General features: G+C 37.6%; 1 protein-coding gene across 1 annotated transcript in view; it reads right to left on the reverse strand.

Moving 5' to 3' along the window:
- mre11a (MRE11 homolog A, double strand break repair nuclease) overlaps nucleotides 1-18,922 on the reverse strand; it is a 154,478-nt gene that overhangs the window by 65,276 nt on the left and 70,280 nt on the right. The window contains exons 11-12 of the mRNA XM_073817793.1: nucleotides 2,129-2,188; nucleotides 924-1,104 (exon numbers count right to left, since the gene is read on the reverse strand). Coding sequence (XP_073673894.1) covers nucleotides 924-1,104; nucleotides 2,129-2,188 — 241 coding nt within the window. The remainder of the gene's footprint in view (nucleotides 1-923; nucleotides 1,105-2,128; nucleotides 2,189-18,922) is intronic.

Genomic DNA, 18,922 nt, shown 5'->3' on the forward strand with positions numbered 1-18,922 from the left:
TTTATGGGTTGTGTGTAAAGCACGCACAGATTCCGGAAAACAACTGTGAATGAACCAAATCAAACAACTCCGGAACAAATCATGGGACATATTATCCGTGTATTTACCGGAATCGCTGTGTGAAAGAGGCTGAAGTTGACGTGCCTGTGGTCTCTTATATTCACGTTGTTCTGAAGCCTGTGCAATGATGTAGTTTCAACATCTATCGACTGAACAGGGTTTTCTCGACTTGTTTTCGTGTTGTTGTTGCTTAGCAATGTTATGGGCACGATATTGTCTGGGTTTGACAAAAGGAGGGTGGGACGTGATTGGTGCTCGGGGTGGTGACTGAAGGCGGTGACTGAGTAGATCGGACGTCACATCTTTGCGGAAGTCACAGTGGCTCGTGAAAATGAACAGCTACTTTAAGCAGGCTGTGTGCAGTTTACTGTGGATTGACTGTTTTGAAACTCATATGGTAGTTACATAGCCCCTAGACCTCAGTTATCATGAAAAAAGCCAGGAAATTTCGATTTTGACAATATGGGACCTTTAATTCCGTACCAGTGCGGAACTCTACTACTGTGGTCATCTTTTATATTTGCCACAGTTCAGCTAAAGATGTGATTATGGTCATGGTGCTGGAGATTCAGAAGTTGAAAAGTGGTCCAAAAACACTGGTGCAACTGTGATGGAAACAATACTTGAGATCTGTACCAGTATTTCACCCACACTTAGGTTCAGAAATAGAAACAGATACAGAAATTAGGGTTTGAAATAATTAAAATACCCAAACTTGTTCTTTAAAAAGGGAAGTCCACATTATTTTGGTAATTTAGTAATTTAATCCCTCTCAAAGTGATGTCTTCACAATTCATGTTGTGTGAGGTTGTGCTATCAAAGAAACTCAATATTTTTGCAAATGTTATTGTTCATGTAAATACCTCTTGCTCTTCCTCTTTTGCTTGTACCTCTGGAGCCACGCCCCCTTCCACGGATTGTAGGAGCAGAAATTGACTTTTCATCTGACTCCACAGCAATGTCAGCTGGCTCATCTGATAGGACAAGGTCATCATCTCTCACAGAATCACTGCGGTCCCTATGAGCTTTTGCACGAATTATAGCCTGAAACAGAATGAATGTTGCTAGGGTATTTTACATAGTAATGTCAGTGAATTATGAGTGTAAAAAGTGAATATTTACTGTATAGTACGGTTGCAACGGTTCTTGGTAAAAAATCTAACCTTCCCGTTCTCCTCCCACAGTTCGGTGCGCACCAGGACCGCGGTTCAACTTGAATCTGACAACGGGTCTGTAATTTGTTTTAAATAACAACACGTAAAACAAACAGGGTTCTCTAATGCATGTTTCTGTTGATTGATTCCCAATACGTTACAACAACAGCGATTAAATAAAAAAAGTGGACAAACCATTCTTGTTCAATGCGAGAGCCGTATGCTGGAATATGAGCTATCATTAATTCCGTCATCTCCCGGGTGCTGATAGCGCTCGTGTGCAGGAAAGACCTGAACAGCACACATTGCTATTTGGATTAAAACTAAACTAATTTAAGCTTTGCCAGTTTCAAAATTTAAGAGCCATAAGACGCAAACTCGCGCACACAGTGAGAAGTGAGAAGATCTGTGCGTGCGCTCTGCTGAAGCGCGCAAACCCGTGCCTCAGAACGTGCGCAAATATTAAGCTCTTTTATCTTGTTTGAATGGACAAATTCATGGAAAAATTTTTGTCAAAATTTCCGTCTTGGCAAGTATCCTAGCAGACAGCCGGATAAACGTTAAGTATCAGTGCACTGTATCAGTGCATTCTCTTAAATTGACAGCAATTTCTTAACATTTACCAAACAGCAACAACAAGGAAATCACTCACTGCTCTTGATTGAATAGCTTGTGTAACTTTAATAAACTTCAATCTATACTGCAATGCTTTTTTACATTTGTTTATTTTATTCAGTTTCTGTACCTAAAAAATAATGTTAGACCTAAATAAAAACAGGTTTTTTTCCCCTAAACAAAGCACATGTACCAAACCGAACCGAAACAGTGACTCTAAAACTGTGATACAAACCGAACCGTGAGTAGGTTGAACCGTTGCACCCCTACTGTATAGCGAGCAAAATAAATAAAGAGACCTCCTGTACTTCCTCATCCTCTTCTGCTGTGTTTCTCTTTGAGTCTCGAAATTGGCGAATCTAAAAACACATTCAGGTAAAGGTTAGACCCTGTAATATTGTCTGAGCCATAATTTATAATAATGATTATGATCTGTGTGACAAAAAAGCCAAAGGCAGTTCACTTGTGAAATGTACAAAAAAACTGTAGCTTTCAAGTCCACTGTTTCAAAATGACTTATTAAATATCTAGTACATTTTAATGTATTCAACATATTAAGTTAAATGTTTTAAATCACGTTTAATCACGTTTTTTGTTGTATTTATCAATTAACCAATTCCACACTTGAAATAAATTGTCTACAAATTTGTCCAACTGTATTATTGTTAATTATATAAATAACTATAAAATATTAATTTAGCTGCATATATATATATATATATATATATATATATATATATGCAGCTAAATTAATATTTTATATATATATATATATATATATATATATATATATATATATATATATATATACATACACCACTTTTAAGTTAGTATTTTGCAGATACACAGAACAAGCAGACAAAACAAAGGAGATTAACAAAAGAAAAACATTTCTGACTGCATAAAGGCTGTGATACAAGCCACAATCCACAATAGTATTCTACAAACTTGCTTTATATCAACTCTAGAACTTTCCTCATCATTTATCAGTATTTAAAGATTTATTCAGACAAAATTATGATCAATTATGATCAATTTTAATAAAACAAAAGACTACATTACAAAACTCAGAAGAGTATGCATTTTAATATCTCTGTTGTTCTCTGGTTGTTAGATAATCAGAATAACAGTTCTTGCTTAAAGGCATATTATATACAAAAGTCAATGCATTATTCTTTCCTTTTTACATTAGTGTTTAAAATATTTAATTTAACAGCAATAAATTAAAACAAACAAACTTACTGGGGGACCACCGTAGGCTATGACAGCCGTCATATCATACCCTGCCATGCCCAGTAGAAGCAAAGCATAGAGTTCATATCTCATAAAGAGGAAAAAAGCCCTCTCTAGGCTCTGCCTCAGTACGGGTTGTGTCTAGCTATTTATTTGTCTGGTTGTTTGATGAGAAAAAGATTCAATGTAGTTGCAATAAACGTGTTAAGAATCCGTACTACTGCAGCAGCGGAGGACTATTATTCTGGCGCGCAAAACTGAGGAAGAACTAATGACGACATGTTTTATCTTTGTCTAACAAATCAGCAGAAAGGGTTGTTTAATTCTGGCCCACATGTAGAAATCGAATATTCAGTCTGTTTATTTATTTTTCTACCTCTGAACTAAAGACAAAAAAATAAGCAGAATTCCTGTTTTTCGTTTTTTGGAATAATGGTGTTGCAAAAATGTATTTTTATGAGCCTGGGTTGGTATAATCACGCTTTATTTATTATGTTGCTTATTGTTTTATTTAAGTAAATGAAGTGCAAATGTGCAATGATACTATTATTACTATTAGTATAATTATTTTGTGTTACATTTAATGGGTCACACATTGTGCAGTGCGAGCACCAATCCAGATCTACAGGTGGATCACATAAAAAACAGATTGAAACACCTAGGGGTGCAGGTAGACTGTGGTCTGCGGGTGTCACTGTTTGCATGAATAAATGCCCAGATAAAATTACAACTCACAAGGCTGATATAGATGACCACTGGCTTGCAGTAGTTTTACATTTAGACTAAATATTCTTCATCTTAGTTAATGTGTATGAACATAATGTAGTGAATTTTACTATAGACTTTTTAACTTGGCCCACCTAGGGATGCCAATTATGTAGTGAGTTCTGCTTTTGCCCACTAGGAAGGCGAAATAGTGTAGTGATGGGTACTCGTATCACCGATGACGTTATGATTCTTGGATCACATGTCACTTAATGTGCGGTTATGAGTACATCACATAGGAAAGATTGGTGGGATATCTAACTTGTAGAACCTCTCACTGTATTATCAACACAAGGAAGACACAAGTGTAATAAAATTAATTTTATTAACAAAAGTTAGACAAGAGTAATCAACTATTAAATGAATACCATAAATGCAAAAGGAATAAAGTGCATAAGATGCATAAAATGTGATTCAGTTGGGTGTTGCTATGTCATTGCTATCTTATCTTATGGAAAGATAAACTGTTGCTACTCTGAAACAAATAAGGTAAAGAACCTTAGTACAGATCTGGCCATTAAAAATGCGTCTATTTTCACGTGGCAGCCTGCAATTCGGCACGCGTGGCCACGCGTCCTACTGCAACGGCTTTTTTCGATTTTTTTACAACGTTGTTGCACTTCATATAATATCCACCAGGTGGCGCAAGGAACAACATTCTGTAGCCAAACACCATGGCCAGCTCTAGGGGGCGTTGGTCACAAATACCAGTTCAATAGTTCAATGATTCCTCTTTCCTGAAATTATGGTTCAAACCAATAGCAAAAAGATATTCATAAGCAGGTGCAGTTGTATTGTTATTTTCTTTTCTTTCTTTGTTTTCCTGATGAACATTTATTAGACTGCATCGGAAATAGAAATGTTAATTTCGGTTATTTTATTTTTCCCAACCGTCATTAAATTATTTATCGACCGACAAGATTATGTTAAATTACAATTAAATTTAATTGATACATCATTAATTGAACGTCACGCGCAGAGCTTATGCACAGAGAAAAACCCAATAAACCTATATATAATAATAAATAAAATAGGTCCATATGTGATATATATGTTTTTTCTGAATGAACAATAATTTAACAAATTAATAAGTAGCAAGCCTGTATGCAGAATTGTAGGACATTTCTGTGATGCGCCCTTAAACCAGCATCTTGTTTCCATTTTTTTTTTTTTTTACAAATAGCCTACACATCTGTTTTTTTTTATTGTGATTGTACACAAATAACAGAAATATGTAAAAATAGCATAGTTTTGAGCAATGCCGTACTCTTGAACGAGTATTGTAAGCTGTATCCACTTTATTAAGGGGGAAAAAAATCAAGTGATCCTGACGGCGCCGCGGGCAGTTAAATAACTCGACAACTTTCACCTTCAGAATAAAATACATTAGGCCTATATATTTCAGCGTTTTAAAGACACATCAAATTAAGATATGCATGTTTAAGAGGTAGTTCGTCTTTTTCTTTTTCTAAGATACACAATTTTAGATACACTGACAATTAATTTGAGTAGAGAGAAATAGAAATGGAGAGAATAAATATAAACTACAGTTTTTATAGAGTTAAAAATTAATTAATTTATTATTATTATTTTGTATTATTTTGATTTGTTTTTGCGATTTTGGTGCTTAGAAATTTATTCTAAGCGGGCAGCGGGCGAATAATATAGTTAATTTAGCGGGAGCGGGTGGATGCGGAATAAAACCTCGTGGAAGCGGGACTGGAAAAGCACTTTGTTATATCCTATAGACTATTTAGATACTTCATCATCAAGCAAAAATTTATTCATAAGCAGGAGCAGTTTTATTATTATTTTCTTTTCTTTTCTTTTTTTCCTGATGAACTTTTATTAGACTGCATTGGAAATAGAAATGTTAATTTCTGTTTTTTTTTTTTTTCAAACGACAACCGACGGCGTTTAGTTATTATTAACCGACAAGATTGTGTTAAATTACATTTAAATTTAAATTGAAACGTGGCTGTGACACATTAAAAACAGCTAAATTCGTTTTGAGGGGTTAATTGTACACAAGCAAAAAGCAGCAGAAACATCGGTACGTCACGCACATCACATGCAGAGCTTGTGCACAGAGAAAAACCCAAAAAAGCTGTATGTAAAAGAAATAAAAAATGCCCATATGCGAAATATAATTTTCTTAATGAATAATAAATTGACAAAACAATAGAGAAAAAAATTAACAAGTACAAAATTACAAAATAAATTTTTAATTTCAACATTTTGAAGCAACATTAAATGAAGATATGCATGTTTGAGAGGTAGCTCTTTTTCATACCATATATACAATTTTAGATACACTTGATTTGATTGATTTGGGTAGAGATGAGCAATAAAAAAACTATACTGTACTTTTAGGAGTGTTAATTTTTATTATTATTATTATTATTATTATTATTATTATTATTATTATTTTCTTTAGATTTGTTCTTACATTTTTGATGCTGTACATTATGATGGTGCGCTGCCCATGCAGTTTATTTATTTATTTATTATTATTTTTTTTTTCCTTAAAAAATAGTTGAAGGGAAAGGGAAGAAACCCATGTAGATTTGGCCTAATGTCAATGTAAATACTATAGCCTAGTATTATATCCTAATATAGAAAATAATTTAGACAAATAAACAGAAGGCTCACTTTTCAAAACAATAAAGTTTTTATTATATGACTGACAACGAATACAATTGTTAAGTATCAAAAGTGCTCCAGTGAGTTATGCAATTTTTTTCCCTTTTTTCTTTTTTTTTTTTTTTTAAGTGGAAAAGTAGTTCTTCTATTTTGGAGAAGTTCGTTAAGTCTGTCTCTTATCAGCTTCCAGTCACAAAATCTCCGACCAACGATCAGTAAAAGTTTTTTTTTTTTTTTTTTATTCCTCTTTAAACAGCTCCGATTTTCATCATTTTAGCCTGGAACTAGGCTTAAGTCTGGTCTGGGAAACCAAAGGGAAGTGTTTTTTATTTTTTTTCTTCAGTTTTCTGAAAAGTAGCCATTAATGAGGCCATCAGCGTTAAGCGGCATGCAGTAGAGCGAAATGTTTATGAATGGCAGAGTGGGGGTGGGGCGGGGTGTTGAATGCTGTCTGTTGCCTTGTAATCAACATTGGAGACTCTTTTGGGGGTGCGGGGGGCGGATTCCGACTGTCTAGCATTCAGTTGCATTTCGAATTCAGCATTCAAATGCATGCCAGGAAGAAGGGGAAAGCTTTTCCTCACACGCTCCACTCTTTTCACAAAACATTAGTGTCCACGGCCCTAACACCAGTGATGCGCGGGTCAGTGGATAAACAACCCAAACCCGACCAACGTTTTCAACTTACCCCTCCCGCAACTCGGACCGCCGAATAAAAAAATAAAGTATTGTACCCGACCCGCCTCCTGACCCGCATGTTTAATATTAGAGCAATTATGCTGTGGAGATGCGGTCTGCTGGAAGTTCTACTCAATGTAAAGTCGTTGCCGTATTGTTGTGTACAAAGTTCAGATGTTATTATTTTAAGAAATGTATGTATTTATATGTTTTAGGCTTTTCCTTATTTTTATGTTTTAGACGTCCATCAATTACGGTGAAGAAAAAAATGCCGCGCTGGTGGAAACAAGACTTTCGCTTCTACTTTTGAGACCGGTGTTCGGACGTTTTTCTAAAAAAAAAAAAAAAAAAAAAAAACTCTGTCATTTATTGTCATAAAAACAGAAGCTGAACATAATTCAAAACTGTAAAGTATTTGCTGAATAAAGAAAACATGAAGGATGCCGCTTAATATTTGACTTTTACGTGAACTTTAAAGCTTATCTCTCATTCCATTTGTTTTCTTTGTTTTGTAATCTTTATATTATTTTCGTGAAATTAATTTTTTCTCAACATGCATTTCTCGTGGCCACGAGTTTAATGCATAAACAAACCTGCGTGACATTAGTAACCCAGAATTATTAGAGATATTTTATTTTGAGTTAAGAAATTATTATATTAATTGTTATAGAAATTAATACAATATTAAATAATTATATAGGCGATGCTGTATATGCTAATGTTGTCTGTGTGCAATGTAGACAGCTTTCACAAGTGTATCATGAATAAATATTACATGTACTTCAAATTAAATAGCCCTGCAAGAAACATTTCATGCATTCCACAATCTTGTCCATTAACTGACCTTTTTTTTTCCGTAATATTTGCATTATTCGTTTATATTCGTTATTTTTTCCTTCATTTTGATCTCGTTACATAACATTCTGAATGTAAATGATACTGTAAAGGTTCTATGACTGGGGGTTTTACTGGAATGCAGTTTAAAGGTTAAATTTAACATATATTGTATTTTATTTAGTCTAATTAATAGACAAATAATCGAAGAATGAATCATTCACGTAGTTTCATTTGGAAATAATTTATCGTCACACAGTAAAATAGGCCTACATTCCTTCTATTAACTAATAGTCTTTTTTCCGTATTTGTATTAATATTATTGTCATTATCATTATTATTACTATTACTAATATTATTTTTATTAGCCTGTAATTTTTGTATATATTTTTATTTTCGTTAATATTCGTTTCCCCCCTTAATTTGGCTCTCTTTACTTAACGTTCATGTAAATGATTCTGTAAATGCTTGAAATATGCTATATGACTGATTTTTACTGGAATGTAGTTTAAAGGTTGAATTGAACATCTTTTATTTTGTTTCGTCTAATTAATAGACTAGACTATATAAATACTAAACTGTTTTACTGAGGAATGAATCATTCACGTAGTTTCATTTGTAAATGAAAACATGCTCATTTATCGTCACACACGGGGATAAATACAATCAAAGTCAAAACTTTATTGGCATAATTGTCAGGCGTTAAAAATAAATAGGTATTGAAATAATAATAACCTAATAATAATAATAATAAATAATAAGTGATTTAGAGCTATCTACTTTTTTCTTTATTGTGAATCGCTTAACCTTAATAACTTTCTGTATATGCTATTTGCCATATATTTAGCATATATTGTAAACGACAATTATGCCAATAAAGTTTTGACTTTATGATTGTATTAATGCCCGTGTGTGACGATAACCGATTTACAAATGGAAAGTGAATGATTCACTCGACAATGAAACACTATATAGGTTATAATTAGACTAAAAATGAATATATATATATATATATATATATATATATATATATATATATATATATATATATATTAAAAATCCCAGCCATATAGCCATATAGCATAATCAAAGCTTTAATGGCATGTCAGCATTTATCATTTAGATTATCGAAATTAAGGGGGAAATAATGAATATAAACGAATAATAAATTTATTACAGAAAAAAAGAGGATCAATTAATGGTAAGACTTTAGGATGCATAAAATGTTTCTTGCAGGGCTATTTAATTTGAAGTACTTATATGTAATATTTATTCAGGATAAACTTTTGAATGCTGTCTACATCGCGCACAGACATTCGCATTTACAGCTTTGCCTATTGTTAATATAATAACTTAATATTACATTAATTTCTACAACAATTAATATAATCATTTCTTAACTCAAAATAAAAAATATTAATAAACCTATCTCTGATAATCCTGGGTTATGGTCACGCAGGTTTGTTTATGCATTAAACATAAGGATGTCGTTACCTAGACAAAATGATCTTGTGGCCACGACATAATATGACGTTCCCAAGAATTCATATGTTGTGGCCATGACAAACATAAGTGAACCGAAGGTGTCCCCTCCAGGTTACCGTACAAAGGTGTCTTTTAGTTTGCAGCAATGTTTGCTGCCGCTTCAGTCCAGTGCATTACATGACTGCCCCGTACTGATCATGTCTTTCCTGTGTCAGAGCATTTTCTAGGATCCCTCACAATACACCGGCGTAACGCGAGACCACTTTACTTCCCGCGCGCATTTTAAATGGCCAGATCTGTATGCATCAAACAAATAAATGGGCTATTATTTGTTATCAACTGCAATCAGCTATACAATATCTAATGTAAATTAGAAAGATCATATACTGACAGTACACAACAATGCCAAGGTCTCCGGAAGAGGTTTGGAAGTGATATTTACGTTCTCTGTGGTTGAGTGAGCAGTCCGGTGGCGGTGAATTCTTTCACTGGTTGTGCTGGGAGCAGTCAGTGGGAAAAGGAGCAGGAATCCGTTTCGACAGCCTTGAACGTGAAGCGCTGTAGGATGCTGATCTCCTGGAGCACCAAAGGGTCCTAAGATCTTGAACACGCAGATGTGGCCCTGGTGTAGGTGCTGAAGGCCCTTTGCTTGGAACACGCAAGCAAAGGTACCTGAAGTGAAGGTTTGCTCGCTGGAGCTTAACCTTGTTGCAAATGTCTGTTGGTCTTCTGTCTCTCTGGGATAGAGACAGAACTTGGTCAATCCGCTTTGTCTCTCTCGGATGGAGACTCAGGACGTGCTGCATCTGTTGTTGTCTCGCTGGACGAAAACTCTGAACGTGGAAAATATCTCTTTCCTCACAGACAGAACGTGGTCACATCTGCTGCTGCCTTAAAGCTGGAGACTTGAAGCGTGGAGCGTCTGTTTCTGTCTCTCTGGACAGTAGGCTCAGAATGGTTGTGTCTGTTAATGTCTCTCTCTTGTGGAGCTGGAGACTCAGAATGGAGGTATCTGTAGCTGCCTTCCCAATAACGGGCTGCAGACTCAGAAAGAAGTTTGATCTGTTACTGTCCCCTGGACGTGCCGGAGACTCAGAATGGAGGTGTAGCTGTTATTGTCTCACCCTTGCAGGTCAGACTCAGTACTTTGTTAGTGCTCTGTTAGTGTCTCACCCTGCCAGGCCTCAGACTCAGAACTGGTGTAACTGTTATGTCTTTCCCCGACGGGACTCAGACACAGTACAAGGAGTGTCTTTTAGAGAGGTACCTTTATACCTTTCCGATGAGGAGGAGATTGCAATTTGGTGCTTCTCCATTTCCATGCTGTGATTGGCTGGTTCCATCAGAGCGGGGGGACATGGGGTAGTCCACCCTTCCTTCCTCTTGTGGAAGTCATTTGCATAGTCCAAACACAAAGTTAGAAAAGTGTCAATAATGTTTTACTGGTGCATTTCTCATTTTCCAAAACACAACCAGAAAACATTTGGTCATGTAATGAACACATTAAGTCCAAACATGATGGGAAAAGATTGAACTGTCATGCATGCATTCATTTGTCCATTAACAGCTGAGTTTGTGGAAGATGTTGCACTATACATCGCTGTCAGTGAGAATACTTATTTCTCTGAATAAGTATAAGATGTGTGCGTTATGGTTCGCATCAGTTCAAGGTTTGAAAACATAGTTATGAATGGATTTGGATGGATCTTTGTGATCTATTTGTTTCACCCACTGCTGCTGCGTCTGGAGATCCTAAGGAATTTTTTATGGCTGTCACAGGACCAAACCTTAGGAAACAGTCTCAAGGTGGGTGAAGGGCAGAAACTGCGTCTTGACCAATAGGAAGTTCTGTCCTTCCCGGGTTTTTGTCCCAAAGGTCTCTTCTTGCCCTCTAAGAGGTGTCTGGCAGTTGTCCTGGCATCCTTATCTGATGGCGTTGGACAGTTTGCTTATGTTAGTCCACCAAGATCCAATCAAAATGTAGCAAACCTTTGTCCACTATTGTGGCCAGGGAGGGGGCCCTTGCCATAAACTGGGCCCTGGAATGTGCGGTCCACTAAAATAATGTCTGCACCCAGAATAAAGATCTTTTGGAGACAGTAACAGATGTCATAAATGACCTCAAAGCTAGACATCCTACAGAATGTTTTAATTGGTAGAGATTTTCACATGACACCAGGTGAATATATGGACAGATATCCTTTAGTAGTTCTCATATGAACTATATTATTCAAGACTTCAGTTTATCAAATTCATAAACTGATTCATAAACTGATTCATAAACCCCACTTCCAAGACTTGTCATGGTTCAAACCAACTGCCACTTCAAAATCGAGAAACGGTTATTGGCTATAGGCGCTGATACTCTTTAGTTTAAATAATTTTAATTATGCAACTAAATGTAGCATTCCAGGTGCCCCCTTAACAGATCATAGTGTGATCAATTTAATTTTAGAAAATAAGAAATCTTTTAATACTAAAGGTTATTGGAAATTTAACGCAGATTGACTAAATCATAATGTCTTTTTTGCTTATATTAAAACAAAATTATAGCTGAATTTAAAGTAAAAAGAATTTCGAGTGGTATTAAATCAGAATACTTACAACATAAATTGAGAGTATACAATTACATTTGGCAAAAAACTTATAAAAAGAAACAAGAAAAATAATTTAATTTGATTCAAGAGATTAATAAATGTTGTAGTCAACCTTATATGTCAGAAGAGGAGAGACAGAAACTTATTAAGGTACATTCCATTTTAGATTATTTATATATTAAAAAGGCAAAATGGGTGTATGTGAAATCCAGGGTTACGTGGTTGGAAAAGGGGGGAAAAAATACTTCATATTTTGTTCAGTTTTGAAAAAAAAAAAAAATAGTTTAATTGTAAATCAAGTAAAGCATTCCAATCCTAACACAATAGAAAATGAGGCGTTTCAATTTTACTCTAAACTGTATTCATCATTTACCCCTAGTAATTCTAATTCTTTTTTTTTTTCAGATGATAAAAAAAATAATATCCTGTCAATTGATATTTAAAAAAGTTTGTGAAATAGAACCTCACACGATGCAGCTGTTAAACAGAGCAAACCTGATAAATCACCAGGCCCTGATGGTTTAACCACAGCTTTTTATACTTTTTTTTTTTTTTTTTTTGGGATGACCTAAAATATTTTTGTTTGATGCTTTACAGGAGTGTATAAGGAATAACAAACGTGCACCAACTATGAAACAAGGCCTTATATTTTTGCTACCAAAACCAGGTAAAGATAAGAGATTATTAGATAGCCTAAGCCACATAATGCTTCTAAGTACAGATTACAAAGCGTTTACTAATACTTTATCTTCTAAATTGAAAATTGGAATATTACAAATTGTCAGTGTGACACATTTAGGAGTTTTAAAGAATAGATCAATTCATAATATTAAGATAATTTTTGAAGATGGGTTCATTTAATTTTGGGATTTCTATAAGGCCTTTGACATGGTGAAACACTTTTTTATTTTTCATACTCTTAAACACTTTTGGTCCAAAATGTGTAAATATTGTTAGAATTCTTTATAAAGACATAAACAGCTCTGTAGTTCTTACTCAAGTTACATGTTCATGGTTCTTGGTCAAAAGAGGCATTAGACAAGGGTGTTGTTCACCATTACTCTTTATCATTGCTGCAGAAATGTTCTCTATTTCAATCAAAAATGGGCAACATATCGGGCATCAACTTCAGGGAAGGGAATCATTTTATTATCAGTCAATTTGATGATGATATGAATCTTTTTCTAAAAAAATAACAGTAATTTCCCTTAGCATTGCAGTTTATAATGATTTTTTTTTAAAGCTTCAGGTTTATGGTTGAATGTCAAAATGCAAGCTTTTGGCCATCCATTATTACCCTAGTATATCATACAATATCCCAGTTAAAATGAAAATAAATACTTAAGTATTTGGTTATCTAAGAAAATAGATAAATATTGATAAAAATCTAGAGAAATGTAGATAAACTATGAACAATTGGTTAAAGTGAGACATAAGGATTTTTGGTAGAATATTATTAACGAAAGTAGAAAGTCTTTATAGATTTATATATCCATGTTTTTCTTTAGCAGTGTCTGCTAAAAAGATTAAGGTGATAAAGAAGTAAAATTTTGATTTCATATGGAAAATAGAAGTCATTATATACGCAAGAGCGATATGTTTAAAGATTATGAAGTGGGTGGTCTTAAAACAATTGACTTTGATATTATGAATAGGGTCACCAAACTTAAATAGTTTTAGTCTTTCATAAATAATTAATCTTCATTTTGGTTTGAGATTTCTAGAGCTATATTCAAAAAATGCGGTAGTATTAGTTTTTTGTTGCAATGTGATTTTGAACCGTCTAAAGTACTATTTTATTTGAAACTGTTTTTTAAACATAATTTTAGCCCACATTACATGTTTGGAATAACAGGTTTATTTTGGTGAATAGCAAATATGGAAGAAAGGCATATGTTTACTAACAAATGTTATGGACAAATTAGGGAAGAGAGTCCCAAAGTAACATATTTGTATACTTGATTGGAGGATTTTGGTTTCATAATGTGAGAACCTCCAACTGCCTTACTACTTCTTTTCTTTAAAGAATATATTCTTTGTTCCTTGTTGTTTATATTTTATTTTATATTTATTTAAAATGTATTTTGTGATATGATAACGAGCAGCGGTTGTCGGTCAGGAAAATTAACCGAAATGAGCATCCCTAGTATAGAGAGTAAATGAAAATGTGTAATCTTCATCACAATATGTAAAACTCCCAGTTATGAATGCTTTTCTGTGTTATTGTTCAAAACAGTAAATAAATAAATAAAAACAAAAAAGGGCAACACTGTTTGGCTCCACTACCCATCCAGCAAAATGCTAATTCATACTTATCTGTCAAATGCCTACAAACCCACCAGTGAACTTCACATGTTGGTGTTTGTTGGTGTTTATGTGATCACTGCAGTTCATAATCAAATAATCAATTTCAGAACTATAGTAAACTTTAGTACTATAGCTTTAGCAAGGATAAAAGGGTATAAGATAACATAAACAGCAATAGCATTTACAAATAACAGTGTATCCAAAAAAATAAGAGACAGCTACAAAAACATAGCCTACCATTCTAAAACATGCTGTCTGAGTCGTGCTTGCATAGGTTCTCTTACGAGAGGTCTCTCGTACTGCGTAAGTATCTTACGCTAGGGGAAAATCCTTTTCTGCGAGATATTGAAGCCAAAAATTATCCTTAATTTTGAAATAATGTAAAGCGCGTTGCAGCAGCATACAGACATAGGCGAAACAGCTTGCGCGCATATTGGCTGCTCTGCGGCAACTGCAGCAGCCTATAGAGCGAGGCCTGGCGCGACGCCAGATCCAATGGGGGCATTTCGCGCCCTTTGCGTCGCTTCCCGCCTAAAAGGGCGTGGTCTAGGCCTATAAAAACCGCTCGTAGGCAGCTATTATCTGATTTAAAGCGGCCGCTGTATGCCACCGCTTCCATCGACGCTGCTGACGAGGGGGCCATGAAGGAGGAAGAGGATTTCCGTTTCCCGCCAACACGGGAACGCGAATGCTGCTCAGAAGAGGCGATAGCAGCCCACTTATGTCTGCCCTCCGCTGGACGGCGTGCTAAGTCGGCCCTCCCCTCTAAAGCTTGCCGTCAGACGTCAAACCTGCTCCGCCGTGCTTTCGCCGCCGCCTAGCCGCGTCAGCGCTGCGTAACATGGCCTCTCACCGTTGCTGAGAGGCACCCGTGGCTAGGCATGGGCCGGTATAAGATTCTGACGGTATGATAACCTTGGATAAAAATATCACGGTTTCACGGTATTACGGTATTGTAATCACTGCTCTACAATGTTACATTTAAATGTCTGGGTAAAAAAAACAACCTTTTTTTCCCCAAACGGATTACAGTATATTTTATTTTAGGAAACATATAGAACATTTTGTAACATGGAACAGAAGGCAAAATAATTAAAATAAATAATTGAATCTTCTTAATTAAATTAAATTGCAGTCACTTGTGTTAAAGGTGCCCCGTGTAATATTTAAGATGATCTCTAGACAGTGGTGCAATAACTATGTTTTCAGGGGTGCATAAAGACCTTAATTAACCATTATGTTTTTATTAACATAGAATCAGCTTGCGAAAAAAACACTGACACAATGATGAACAAGTAATATTCACAATAACATAGTTTTATTGAATGATAAAGTTAATATAATTCCTTAAATTACATTTTAAAAGAAATCTCACGATTCGTTGCTGTCAAAAAAAAGGTGAGATTTAAATCCTGTATCGGCTTCCGTAGTTCTGTAAAGGGAGGGGTGAGCGGTACTCTGCTGCAATTCACAATCTCGCCGCTAGATGCCACAAAACCTACACACTGCACCTTTAACGTGACAGAAGGCTTAAAAGCAAAGACGTGATTTCACTTTAACTTAATTGTTGTGCTAAAGTTCACAGAAACGTAAAATTAGTACATATAGTCTGCTATTCCCCACTCTGTGTTGTGGGGGTTCACCTCCTTTGGCCGTCCTGAACTTATATTACTGCTGAATCTCACTGACTGTGGATCACGTGCACAAACACAGACACGCGCCTGAGCACTAACCGGTGGGGGAGGGGCTGCATTGTTTTCTCTGCAGGGACTCACACACACAACCTAGTAGGGAGTCCTGCGCTTTCACTTTGACACAGAAAATGCGCATATCGTAGGAACGGTATAACTTTTTTTGTTTCCGGTTTTGAAACCGTGACTTTTTCAAACCGCGGTAAACCTTGAAACCGGTTATCATCCCATGCCTACCCGTGGCTAACGCTTTCTAACGTTTTTCTCGTCTGGCCGCCGCCCCGCCGAACCCAGGATTGAGTTGAAACCTGAGCCTCCGAAATCGTCCTAGAACAACTAGGAAAACGACGGTGTACGAGTCCCGCTGTTGCCGGACCCCCACCAAAGTTATTCGCTCGTCCAGTTCCAGAAAATGTGACTGTTCCAGTGTTTTCTGCAGCCAACAAACCGGCTCCGTCGCCCGTTTGCCTGCACACAAAAGTCGTTCCAACGGCTACCCAGATAAACCCCCAATAGAGTGTATTTTCTGGTGTCCCGGCCACGGCCGATGGTGTTTCATGTGTCGTAAGAATGCCCACTACCCAGTGCTCATCTCTACACACAAGCACAACCTGTCACACAGGTCCTGCGCACATAAAATCGACTCAGATCGATTGCGCTTCACAACCGGCCACGGCAGATGGTGTTTCACGTGTTGTAAGAATGCCCACTACCTAGTGCCCATCTCTACACACAAGCACAGCCTGTCACACAGGTCCCGCGCACATAAAATCGACTCGGATCGATTGCGCTTCACAACCGGCCACGGCCGAGGGTGTTTCACGTGTCGTAAGAATGCCCACTACCTAGTGCTCATCTCTACACACAAGCACAGCCTGTCACACGTGGTAAATGTGCCCGCTTCACAGTGCCCACAGACACCACATTATGCACGTCAAATGGTTTCTGTAAAAACGAAACCAAAAGTGCATTCGCTCTATGCAGGCGAACGTTGTTTGGAGTGTGGTAAATGTGCCCACTGCCCCACAGCCACATCCACACACAGACATAATAGTTCGCGCTATCAGCGTGCCCCATGCCTCAAATGTCATGAGCACGTTTTGCATGAAATCAACGTGCATTCGCTCCATGCAAGCGAACGATGTTTGGAATGTGTTAAATGTGACTGTTCCAGTGTTTTCTGCAGCCAACAACCCGGTTCTGTCGCCCGCTTGCCTGCACACAAAGGTTGTTTTCACGGCTACCCAGATAAACCCCCAATAGAGTGTATTTTCTGGAGTCCCGGCCACAGCCGATGGTGTTTCACGTGTAGTAAGAATGCCCACTACCTAGTGCTCATCTCTACACACAAGTACAGCCTGTCACACAGGTTGCGCACATAAAATCGATCGATTGCGCTTCACATGTGGTAAACGTGTCCACTTCACAGTGCCCACAGACATCACATTATGCACGCCCCAAGGTTTCTGTAAAAACGAAACCAAAAGGCGTTCCCTATATGCAGGCGAACGTTGTTTGCAGTGTGTTAAATGTGCCTGTTGCCACACAACCACATCCACACACAGACATAATAGTTCCCGCTATCAGCGCTTGCGCCCCGAATGTCACGAGCACGTCTCTTGTGCCACAGCACACCGAAACCACTCCGTTACTGAACGAATGGAGCGCGCTTCGTATTCAACCTATAGCTATTCATGCAAACGCATGGGAAAAGCTTCCAGGGGTTTCGAAATGGGTGCTTGACATTATAAAAGGAGGCTATTCGCTACAGTTTCACCGACGCCTGCGCCGCTATATAGCGCGTGTCGAGACCACAATGCAGACAGAAGCAGCACACCTGCTTCGAGCCGAAGTGGCGAAACTATTGAGCAAAGGGGTCATAGAGCCCCTTTCTCAAGCTCAAAGCGAAGGAGGGCTGTACAGCAGATATTTCCTGGTACCGAAAAAAGACGGTGGTCTCAGACCCATATTAGATCTAAGGCAACTGAACAAAGCGCTGGTGAAGCGTCGGTTCAGGATGCTCACGACCAGAAAAATCCTCGCGCAAGTTCACCAAGGAGACTGGTTCGTGTCAGTGGATCTGAAAAACGTGTATTTTCAAATACAGATAGCGTCACGTCGCAGGCGGTTTTTGAGATTCGCCTTCAAGGGCCAGGCATATCAATACACAGTCCGGCCGTTCGGTTTGTCCCAGGAACCCCGTACATTTACGAAGTGCATGGACGCAGCGCTCGTTCCTCTCAGACTGAAAGGCGTGCGCATACTGAACTATTTGGACGATTGGCTGATTCTAGCGCAGTCTCGCTCAGTGCTTGTACAGCACACGACCATGTTACTCGATCACCTCGAGAATTTGGGTCTCAGAGTCAATTGGGCGAAGAGCTCTCTGTCCCCCAGTCAGAAGACTTCCTTCCTGGGCACAGAATTGGACTCGCTGTCAATGATAGCGCGGCTGTCACCACAGCGCGCAGCAGACATTCAGCACACAGCGGGTTCTTTCCGCTGCGGCGCGTCCGTCCCGCTCAAAAAATTTCAGAATGGGCCACATGGCCTCAGCGTCATCAGTTCTACAGCTGGGTCTGCTCTGCATGCGCCCACTGCAGTTCTGGCTGAAAGCACGCGTCCCGCATCAAGCATGGGCGTCCGGTCGGCTTCGTCTCACGGTCAATCAGAAATGTGTCACAGCCCTGAAACCGTGGAAAGCAGTTGACTGGTTCCAGTCAGGTGTAAGCCTGGGGACTTCCTCGAGAATAAAAGTGGTGTCTACGGATGCATCAACCTCGGGATGGGGGGCTCTGCTCGAGGGCAGACCGCCTTTTGGCCAGTGGTCAGAACGGGAAAAGCTCCTGCATATCAACTG

This window comes from Garra rufa, chromosome 14, assembly GCF_049309525.1.
Source record: "Garra rufa chromosome 14, GarRuf1.0, whole genome shotgun sequence".
Lineage (NCBI taxonomy): Eukaryota > Metazoa > Chordata > Actinopteri > Cypriniformes > Cyprinidae > Garra > Garra rufa.